The sequence below is a fragment of the Microtus ochrogaster genome, chromosome 21, assembly GCF_000317375.1.
Source record: "Microtus ochrogaster isolate Prairie Vole_2 chromosome 21, MicOch1.0, whole genome shotgun sequence".
In the NCBI taxonomy this organism is placed as follows: domain Eukaryota; kingdom Metazoa; phylum Chordata; class Mammalia; order Rodentia; family Cricetidae; genus Microtus; species Microtus ochrogaster.
The window spans coordinates 29549559-29561403 of record NC_022022.1 but is presented as its reverse complement, the minus strand read 5'-3'; the positions used below and the strand labels follow the sequence as shown (position 1 = coordinate 29561403).

General features: G+C 36.3%; 1 protein-coding gene across 1 annotated transcript in view; it reads right to left on the bottom strand.

Moving 5' to 3' along the window:
- Tacr3 (tachykinin receptor 3) overlaps window positions 1–11845 on the bottom strand; it is a 77813-nt gene that overhangs the window by 41278 nt on the left and 24690 nt on the right. Inside the window, exons 2-3 of the mRNA XM_005357315.3 lie at window positions 11190–11378; window positions 8470–8620 (exon numbers count right to left, since the gene is read on the bottom strand). Coding sequence (XP_005357372.1) covers window positions 8470–8620; window positions 11190–11378 — 340 coding nt within the window. The remainder of the gene's footprint in view (window positions 1–8469; window positions 8621–11189; window positions 11379–11845) is intronic.

Sequence of the window (11845 nt, the reverse complement as noted above, 5' to 3'; positions counted from 1 at the left end):
AAAATTTTTTTTCTTTCTTAATAAAAAAAATAAAATAAAATAAAATAAAATAAAATAAATAAAACTGCGAGCTTCGATGCACATCAATCCTTATTCTCCCCAAAAGTCTAAGTTAACCTATTTGTCAAATATTTTTAAATCATATAGACTGTAAGTATTTGGATTAATTTAATAGTTTTAATTTATGTGTGTGCTCATTTACCTATAAGCTTATTTGGTACCATGCAAACAATATATGAACACGAGCACATGTAGAGATAAAATAAATATGTTTGTCCACATAAACACATACAAAATACATTTTTAGAATTACAACTATTTTATAATTTTGATATATTCATCATTTATATGTTTTGACTTGTAATATAATTAATTTATTTTATTAATAAAATTTTTCATTAATGTAAATTTCTCAGTAGCATCAATCTATTTTTAATTGCCCCAGCTTTAATCTCAAATCTAGCCTTCTCAAGGTTTAACTACCAGCTGAAATCAGGTAGAAAATTTATCTCCTGTATAATATTTGTTTTGCTCCTCCAATAAGAGATAGCACTTTCCAGCACTAGGAAAGTTAGCTGGTAGGGATGAAGCTTCCAAGTAAGTATCAACTTGATTTCAGTACTCTGACTAGAAAGACAGAGCATTCCTGTCATCCATAGTTAGGGCAACCACAGAATCCCCATTATCCAGGGGTAGGGTATCCCTATCACAAACATCCCTGTCTTCCAGAAGTAGGGTATCCTATCACAACCATGCTTGTCATCCAGAGGCAGGTTATCCCTCCTGATCACCCATAGGAATGATAACTATCCATGACCCGCTCAAGGATGGGGAATAAAATGACCCAGGACCAACTGCTAGCTGTTACATGAGGCAGGCACTTTTAAGTGCTGACTCTTTGTATTAATAAGCCATTAAAGCTACTTTCCTCCCTAGCACTTTAATTTCCATGATCTTCAAGTGAGCATGCTTAGGAATAGGCCAGTCTCTGTGTAAATGTTTTCTTTGTCCAAGGGGAGTATTGCTTTGGAAATAACTTCTGTGTTCTTGCATGTTGCAGATAATAAATCACTCTCTACTAGTTTTGTTATGTCTTAGATATGCTTATATTTAATTTTCATTTATCATCACAAGAACACATTGTGTTCAGTTACAGCATATTCTGAAGTTTTATATATCTTATGTGTTAAGATTTATTTTTGATAGAAATACATAATGCCAGGGTCTGACTCTGCCTTCCCTGAACTTGTAATTGTGAGATGTGAGATACCAAGAACAATCTCTGGAAATCTTTTCACATCACTGTTAAGAAGTCAAGACCTATATGAATCTTTAAAAGTAGAGTTAATCTTTCTTATTTTTTTAATAAAGGAATAAACACTTTTACTTTTCAAGGCTTAATGGAAAACCTGAAGGAAACACAGAAACGTTTCCAGGCTTTGCAAGATGAATCTTTCCCACTGCCAGCCAAGGAGGTCTGGGAGATTAGTCAATCAAAGGATTCAGAAGAGTGGTGCTGGCAATCAATGCACAGCACAGGGGCCAAGCGTTCTCTGATCTCATCCTCTAGCATGAGGCATTGCAGAGGAAGCTAGTTAGAGTGCACAGACAGCTATTTGTCCTGAGGTTTCATTGTCTCAATTAGAAACACAGAGTGGTAATGAGATTCAGTCCTGCCAGAAGCTTTAGATGTATGTGGCTTTGTTTTTGGTTCTTTTCCACTGAAAGAACGCAGTTTTAAAAGAACCAACCGCATGTTTCATCTTTCTGTGCTGGATTAAATTATTTGCATACTTTCAGAAAAATGTGAAGCAAATATATTCCAACATGGCTGACTGATTCTTCAGTCCAAACAAAATAAAAAAACTGAGTGAAAAATATTTGATAAGTAATCATTATTTTCTATCTAAAATTTCTATGATATTTACTCTTGTTGTTGGAGACATTTTGAAACAAGGTAGAAACTTCAAAAGTTGTCTTTCATCTCTCAACTTCATTTTCCTAGAAAATTTAGTCTTAAAATAGTTGGTATATACTTATATGATTATATATATGATTATATATACTTAAAACTTAAGACATGCAGCATTTCATGACATATCCTTGTATTATGATTAAAAATAATAAAGGATATTCCTACAATTTGCCAGGGTCCAGTGGGGAATGATAAAGTAGAAAACATATCCAGAAAACAATGTTTACTGTAAGGAAAAAATAAGAAAAATAACAAGACAGATATTTTAACAAACTTTTGGATAAAAATGCATGGCCATAAGGAGGAATGTGTCATGAAGGTATAGAAATGTAAGACAGTTATCAACACAGGCACACCACAGCTGTGAGGCATAACACTTGGGACTCTTCATGATATTAACACTAGAGGAATCTGGGTAACCACCATAGCCTAAAAGTTCTTTTTATTATATTTAGATTATTTATTGTGTGAGTATTTGCCCAGTTTTTTTTATATGATATTGCACGTGTGGAGATCAGAGAACAACTTGTGGAAATTGTTTCTCTTATGGGATCCAGCTGAGCTTGGCAAATTTGGTGGCAAGTATCTTTACATTCTAAGCCATAGAGTCAGTCTACAGAGTGTTTTTTTTCTGATATACAGTAAATAAATGGAAGTATAGAGAACTGAACTGACTGCTAAAACCCAGATAAAAAGATGCTTGCGTATTCACAAAGCCAGCATTTCAGCAATTGCTCAATTACTCTCTTTCCTGTTGTGGAATATTAGCATAAGATGTATTACATTTGCCTATGCTGTGGAATATTTGTGTGATGGTGCAAAGATGTGTTACCTTCTTTTTTATATTGCATTTCTTTAACTCTGTGAAGCTGTGTTACTTTGCTTGCCTAAAACACCTGATTGGTGTAATAAAGAGATGAATGGCTAATAGAGGGGAAATCTAGGCCCAAGAAAAGAAAGAAGAGGAAGGATGGGGAAAGGAGGAGAGGAGAACACCAGGGGCCCAGCCATCGAGCCACACAACCAGCCATGGAGTAAGAAGGAAGAAAGGTAGATAGAAGAGAGAAAGATAAAAGCCCAGAGGAAAAAGGTAGATGGGATAATTTAAGAAAAGCTTGCTAGAAATAAGCCAAACGAAGGCCAGACATTCATAAGTAAGAATAAGACTCTGTGTATTTACTTGGGAGCTGGGTGGCCGCCCTCAAAGAGTAAAAAAATGAGCTACACTGTCCTACAGATGACAATGTGTGGTGAGTTCTCTTTTTGATAGTACAAGTACACTTTGTTGCTTTCAGTGTTATTTCTGGGGAGTTAAAAGACAAAAACTCTTAAGCCAAAGTTCAATTTAAGAGCATAAAATAAGACTTGGGAATTAAAATGTGGAGGGAATTAAAATGCACTTTCACTTTCTTTGCTCAACATGCTTGAATGGATATTTTCTAAAGTAAGAGCAAGAGATGGTACCACTAGATTTGAAAAGTGTAAAATATACCTCTTCCTAAGGTTGCTGCTTTTGCCCCTATGGTCAAAAGATGTCTCAGGGCATTTCCCCTTTATTCTTGTTAAAATTCGTTTACTGAAACCTTAGGGTCTGGAAAACCAATATCTTTTGTCTTGACTCTGTCTTGATAAAAATCTATAGGAATCCTAAAAATTTCTCATTCAGTTAACAGAAGAAATAACTAGAACCAGATATTTGTATATGAATATGAGTTCTGCATCTGCATTCAGGATGTCTACACAGAGAAGAGAACAACACAGCATTAGAAGGGAATTTCAGCTTGCACTAAGTGATGTGCAAAAGGTACCAGGTATAGAACCTTGGGATGCTAAGTCTTAAGGGTCCTGGATGCACAATGCTAATTAGCATAATGTTCTAAACAGTAATTCTAAGATGCCAGGAGGATTCTTCTGTCTCAGTCACATGTGTGTTATGGGATGCATTTTGTCACTGCCAAGTGTCTTAAAGTCACATATAGGATAATGTCACTACATTTTTTTCTCATTCAAATTAGAGAGAAAAGGTAGGGTTTATTTATGAAAATATTATGTGAGAAAGACTGGAAACAAACATCTCTATTTCCAAAGTGAATGAATTCAATTTTAGCCTCAAGGATTTAGCTAGTTACTGATAAGATCTCAAGTCAGAAAAATGAAACGTTACAAATGACTCTGAGACAATCTCCATGATTGTTTTAGAGATACTTGAATAAAACTATAATGATGCTCAAAAGATTAAATCTCATATTTCATTTATTTACCAAAACACTCTAAATATGAGATATTAGTTGCCTTCCATATTTTTTTACACAAAGCCAAATGAATTATTAGAGGATTTGCGAAACTGTAGTATTCTACTGGATATATCATTCTAGCTCCTACTTATGAACTAGGATTCTAGAATGCTAACACTTCCTTTAAGTCAGGTTGTGGTTTGAGAACTAGACCTTTAATATCTAACTTTCCATGTGTTGTTGTTTTATTAAATCAAAAAATAAACTTCCAAGAGCCTGGGCAATGGCTCAGCAGGTGAAGTGCTTCTTGCACAAGCTTGAAGATCTGTGTTTGGATCTCCACCATCCACATAAGGGGTCAGGTGGATGAGCTCCACCATCCACTTAAGGGACCAGATGAATGTGCTCCACAATCTACTTAAGGGATCGGGTGGATGTGCCATCCGTAATCCTAGATTTGGGCAACAGAGGCAAGAGAATCCTAGGATTCGCTGGATAACTGACAATCTAGTTAATCAGTGTTCCAGGTTCTGTCTCTCCCAAAATAAGGTGAAGAGTAATAGAAAAAGAGATGTGGTCTCAACCTCTACTGTCGCAATGCACATACAAGGTGCACATACTCACACTCAAACAAGCATACACACGTGTACACAGAGATAATTTTTTTAACTTAGTTATGTACTTACGATGTGAATTATGTTGGAGTTAAGTACTTTTAATAGTTTTCATACATGAAATTTTAGTTAATATTTCAGTAGCCAAAAATCTATGATTCTGTCTCCCAGTTAGTAGAAGAAAGTAGACAAGGTTCAGTTTACTTTTCCAGGTAGTATATTATTCTCACAATGGGATTGAGGTAGTCCTATGGCATATTGACAAAAGGCCCTATAGCGAGAAAGCCATCTCCCTTAAGACTTTATAAAAATATCACCTCAGTTTTAAATTGAATTTTATATATCATATTGAGTTCAAAATAGCCTGTATTCATCAAAAAAGAACTTTGACAGGGTTTTTAACCAATGGACACTGAGGGTAAAAACAGAAAGGAAATGCAGCCAACTTTGGCAGTTCTGTTACGCATTTGATATTTATATTTTGCACCTGGCTGAGTATACTTTTCCTTGAAGTGCTGGAGTCCAATATGTGTGTAACATACAAAATTTTAAATCAGACTATTTACTATAATTAGAGACATACTAATTACATTATAAGGTATATCAATTTCTTGGAAACTGTAAAATATACATAAGAAGGTTTATTAATGTGTTGTGTTGCTCATACATTTTTATTCCATTACATTCCAGTTTTTCACATGTGATTCAAATATTGGGACAATAATACAGCGTGCTCTTCAGCTCTCTTTTGTGTCTTTTTTTTATTGTGTCTTTTATTTTTTTGAGATTAATATAATACATACATTCCTTCTTCCCTTTCCTACTTCCAAACTCTCCCATACATACCTCTTTTCTCTCTTGCAAATTCATGGTCTTTTTCATTAATTGTTATATGTGTGTGAGTGTGCGTGTGTGTGTACACGTGCATGTGTGCGTGTGTGTGTGTTCAGTCTATAGATTGTTATTTTTATGTTTTTAGGGCTGATCATTTGGTATGGGATGATCAATTGGTGTGCTCTTCCCTGGGGAAGACTATTTCTCCCTCTTTCAGGCGCTGAGCTCTCTTGGGCTTTCCTCCCACTACTTAGCATGTCTATTTTCATTGTCCTTTTTAGCTCATTTTTAGGCAGCCATGATGGTGAAGATTCTGACATTGCTGTGCCCCTCGATCTTTTTAAATTTCATACGTCTATGAAGCATAGACCAATTTTGAGTTAACACTATAATGTTCGTGATGTGTTGTTTCTGGGGGGGAGGGTGTTACTTTGTTTCCCAAGACTAATGGCTTTTACCCGCAGCTGATTACAGACAGTGTTCTAAAAATTTATATCTTTAGGTAATATATATGCAAAAACTGAGAGGGGGTGGTTAATCCCAATTTATCTAAAAGTTTCTTGTCATTTAAAGTATCAAACATACTAGGTCCCAAAAACTTAGAAAGTCAATGTATTGGCTTTTCTTCAAGGGATTAAATATATAATGTCTTACTCACAACTCTAAAGATTATAGGAGAGACAGAGATGGAAAGAATGTCTCAGTCTCTCTTTTGAAATTTTTCTGTCTTTGAACTCATTGTAGACAAGACTGGCATTGAATTTGCTGTCTTCTGACATTAGCTTTCTAAGTGCTGAGATTATAGGTACCAACATGCCTGCTAGCTAATTTTATCTAAGTATATTTAAGTGTGTTTATTTCTATATACATTTTTAGAAGTCAGTCACATTTGTATATACAAATATATACATATTTATTATGTATCAGAAAAAAATTAATTCAGCTGCTATTTTTAAAACAAAAAGAAATGAAGAGATGTCTATACTTCAAAATTAAGGTAAAATGAGATTATTATAGAGAGATAGAAGCATGGATAAACTGTGAAGAAATCTAGGGTTGAGATGAGATATGACTATGAAGTACCTATGCCTGGGATGTCATTTTACATTATTTCAGTCAGAGATAGATAAATGAATCATAACTTTTAAGTGCCCTCTTTTCTAAAATATTCTAGAAAAATCATGTTCCAGATGTGGTTCGTATTCTACCAACTACTAAGTGTAGACAATGAAATCGAGGGAACATTTATGACTTATTTTTACCAGTAATGGTAAAGGGGAAAAAAGACAAATTTCCTCTTGGTTTTGTTCTCAGTAAGACCTTATATTAAAAAATAAAAGAACAAGTATGAAATTTTATTTTTTCCTAGAAAAATATTACATATATATGAAAAAAATTAAAATACGTAATAATAATACACTTGGATTTCTTGAAAGTTGTTCTCTAAACTCCCATACAGAGCCTGTGACACACAGTGGCATTCCCTAACACTGATGATAATGATAATGATGATGATAGTAGTAATAATGAAAGATTTCAAAGGAAATCAAGATATATGTAAAATGAACACACTGTGGAAACATTCCCTGTCTTAGGTTTTTTCTCAGTTGTTATAGGGATAGTTTGTTTTTGCAGATAATTTTTAAGATGAAATTTTTTAAAAAACAGAATAAGAAATTATATATATATTTCATATCTGTAGCTAGTAAAAAATAGATAGGTCTTACTTTCTAATTTTAAATATAGTAGATTGTGTATATTAATGTGATGTGTCTTGTTTAGCATCATTTGTCAGAAAAGGATGTGGTATCAAAATGGAGTCATTTGTTACATGATATTTTAAAACTTGGATTGATTACTTTTTATGAGACAGTAGTAGAAAAGATGTTTAAAGATAGCAAGATTTTTAAAGGGATTCTCATAAGGTAGGTAATATTCCAATAAATAGATTCACCAGTCCTAAATGAAATAAATAACAGTGACTGACATGTTCATCAAATGATGCCAAAAGCCTATTTCGGAGTAATTTTAATATTTAATGTGAATGATCAGAAACAAATTTTTCAAGTCATTCAGTGATGTGTATAATACCACTAATGTAATACTCATTCCTTAAGGAGATGTATAAGGTTGCTGATGAAGGGAAAGAACAAACAAAGGAGAAAGAAAGGAAAGAGAAGAGAAGGAGAAGGAGGGATAGAGAGAGGGAAGGTGAAAGAGAGAAGGGAAAGGACAGAGGGGGGGAAGGAGGAGAAGGTGGAGGAGGAAGGAACGGAGGGAGGGGAGGAGAAAGAAGGGGGAGTGGAAGATGGAGAAGAAGGCAGGAGAAGAGTGAGGGACGGGAGACAGGGTGGGGGAGAAAATTCCATTATTTCAACTTTTAGCGAGCTGTGCCACTCGGGGAATAAAGACAAGTTTGAGCAGATTTCAGAGTACAGCAGAGGAGCTCTGGTTGAGCACCATAAAAAGCAGCTACACATGCAGAAATAAAAATCAGCTAGATTCCACCTAAGAAAAACTTTGACAGTTTCTGGAAAGTAACTAAGAATGAGCCACAAAGGCGAGCGACAAAACAGCTCATCCGTAAGGATGTAACATCTACTGCAGACAGACGTACGCAGACCTTCAGGGCCAAGGTCCACAGGAGGCCCGCAACAACGAAAAGATTATGTAAAAAGAACACATAAGGCATTTGGAAAGGTTGAAACGGGATATGAACGTACATCGTATCAAATGACACCAGTCGGTTCTCCCTTCCCTCTCGGAAGGAACCCAGTCTGCACCAGTTAGGTGCAGTTAGATGGGACAGTACCTTTCGTTTAGCCTTCAGCTGCTCATGGTACTTGTCACAGGTGTCTCCTGGGATCTCTCCTCCCCAGAGAGTAATTCCAACTATGGTGTAGGTGACGCCCATAATGAGCAATGGGAAACAGTACACCAGGATGATGACGATGATGTGGTACCTGCGGAGAAATACACAAACATGCATGCTGAAGACTCCTGGAATGAGACATATGGGACTTGGAATTTGTTGAGCTTTAAATCATAGTACAAATGCAAACAGTTATTTTCATCTTATCGCTGTCTTCATTTCACAAACATATCAAAATATCACGCAAACATTGTAACCTAGGGTCATGTAGCAAATGTTTTAATTGCTCATTTCCAACCTGTAGCTTATTAATGAAAATTTATAAATGAAGTCTTCTCTTAATTTATACACATTCCCTTTACTTAGAACCAAGGGTAATACCCCCACTCTGTTGTCCTTTGTTTAGTAATTGCTGAGCTAAACTATTGAGGTGAATCCTCAAAGGTAAGGGTGAAGGAAAGAATATGTCAGCCATGATACGTATTTTATTCCACAAGAGACTATTCTATTTATTCTGGTGACATCAGACATTCATAAAATACTTTTTCTTCCGCATGAAAAGAGGCACTCTGAGCCACATTGTGTGCTTCTTTTGATTTCCTAAAGAAAAACCCTGTGAAAACATTGCACGCATGTCTCCACAGTCATGGTATGTTTGATTGCCTTATTAACTCAGATAACAAACTCACCATGCGTGATAAACACACAGCTTTACAAACTGCCAAATTTAATTTTATGATTCCGTACTTTTCTGTCAAAGAGACAAGGATGTCATTAGGGAGAAATGGAAGCATAAAGTATAATATTTTGGCTTGTACACAAATTTGCACATTTTATGTGGTTTCTACTGTCTTTTGAAGACTTTAAATTAATTAATGAGTTTATAACTGTGGTTTGTCTTCTAAAATACATCTTTTTTAAAAAATTTATTTATTTTACATCCCAGCCACAATTTCCCTTCCCTCCATTTCTCCCAGACCCTCCCCTCATCCCTCCTCTGTTCCCACCCTCCAATCCACTTCTCTGTTTCTGTTCAGGAAAGGTCAGATCTCCCCATGAGTATCAACAAAACATGGCATGTCAAGTTGCAGCAAGACTAAACACCTCCATGGCCATACATTAAGGTTGGGAAAGGCAACCCAGTATGAGAAGTAGGGTCCCAAAAGCCTGGAAAAGCACTGGAAACACCCTTTGTCCCTGCTGTTAGGAGTACCACAAGAGGGCCAAGCTATACAACTGTAACACAAACGCAGCCTGCCTAGGGCAGTCCCATGCAGGCTACCTAGTTGTCAGTTCTGTCTCTGTGAGCCCCTATGAGCCTAGGTGAGTTGATTCTGTGAGTGAAGGACACCATACAAGAAATCTTCAACCTCCTTGCCTATCTTCATCCTGGTAGCTAAGTACTGATTTAAAATCAACAGAGAAGTGATTCAGAATAATAATATGCTCTAGGTACGATTATTCATAATAGGTAGTTATGGCACAGATTAATAACCCTACCTGCTTTCTCTTTAGTAGAACCTCCTACTTGGCCAAGAGAGAAAACTGGAAATGGAGCTTTCCATTTTTCTATTTTAACTTAGCAGACTACTAACTTCCACCAGCCTGAAAGCTAAGGATGTTGTCAGAGAGCATCTTAGGCTTATAGAAAAGCTCCCCACCTTACTGTATCCTTCTCTCTGATATACCCACCAATGTATTTTAAAGTTGTCTTGATTTGTGCCCTTTTCTGTTCCATAGAACTTAATGAAGCTTCTTCCACTTTGGAATATAGAATTTAGGGTATCCTAAATCTATGTTCATGGGTCATGGTCACTCAAAATGGCTCCAGAATAAACTATTTCTTATTCCCTTAAAAACATCGTCTGGACTTCTGAGAGAGCAGAGTTGGATAAAATAACTCCAGAAGAGGTGACTGCAGGCCAGGCATGGCTGCATAGTTCTTTGACCCCTTGGGAGGTAGAGGCAGGCATATCTCTTTGAGTTCAAGGCCAGCCAGGGCTATATAGAGAGATCTTGTCTCAAAAAGTTGATAGTTCCTGGCAACATTTATTATTTTTAAATGTCATCAATGATAGGAAAACAAACAAGTTCATTGAAATATACAGGAACAGGAAAAAAAATCAAATTAAACAATTACATTGGCTTTCTCTTTTACTTTTTTCAAGTTAGGTCTAAAATATGAAATCTATCAAATGGCATACCTATTTCTTTTTTAATTTAGTGGCCAGGACTTTTCATGCTGAAATGAACAAATACAAACATACGAAAGTAAAACAAAATTAAAACACCTGCCAGGACTTCTTCCTACTGCAGCCAGGCTTTCTAAAAGAGCAATCAACACACTGGGCATTCGTTCCCACTTCTAGCTCCTCAGTCAATAACACCCTGCTGTCCCTGGCACATTGCTTCCAGCCTTTACCACCCTGTTTAGGAAAATGCTAGTGCTTCTCCAATAGAAGTCATCACTTTTCCAATTAAAAACCTTTGTAGTTTTACAAATCAGCATATCAGATCACAGTGTAGTTTTACATTTCTTTCCCCAAGTAGTATAGGAAGTGAATGACTGGGTCATAACTTCATAACACCCCTCACCCCATCTTCATTTTCCTAAGTGTTTGATAGACTGAGTGGAAAATTGTCAAGGAGAATAGACTTACGTGAAATGTTGCTTGGGACCCTCTGGCCACTGCACATAGCAAAGAGTACGCCCTGGCATGACTTTTATTTTGGAATAAAGACATTGAGGGAAGGCAAGTAGAAATGCCAAAATCCAGATACTCCCGATGACAATCTTGGTGGCCGTGGCAGACAGTCTGGGTTTCAAAGGGTCGATAATGGCCATATACCTAGGTGAAACAAAGAAGAGTGTTCTGTCATTTCCTTCACTATTGGAATTGAAAACGGAACTTCAAAAGTGCTTTAATGGATGGGCTTTAGAACTTAAATTGATAAGGATTTTGCTTTTAGAGGTAGCCCAGAAGGAGAACTGTGGCACTGTCTCAGGCATCCGCAGACCTGGGGTCAAATCCTATTCTGAGACTTGCTTAACCATTTGGAACTCAGCCTCATTATTTTTAAAATAGAAATAGGAACATCCACGCCTTAGGGGTGCAGTAAGGATCAATGGAAACCATATAAGTGGAAGTATTGATTACCTGGTGCTGTGCCTACAACACTATCTGAATTCATAAATGTCTGCTGGATAGAACTGGAAAGGTACCTACTGAATGCCTGAAAATACAGGCTTGTTATCACAGCAGCTTCTCTCTCTCTCTCTCTCTCTCTCTCTCTCTCTCTCTCTCTCTCTCTCTCT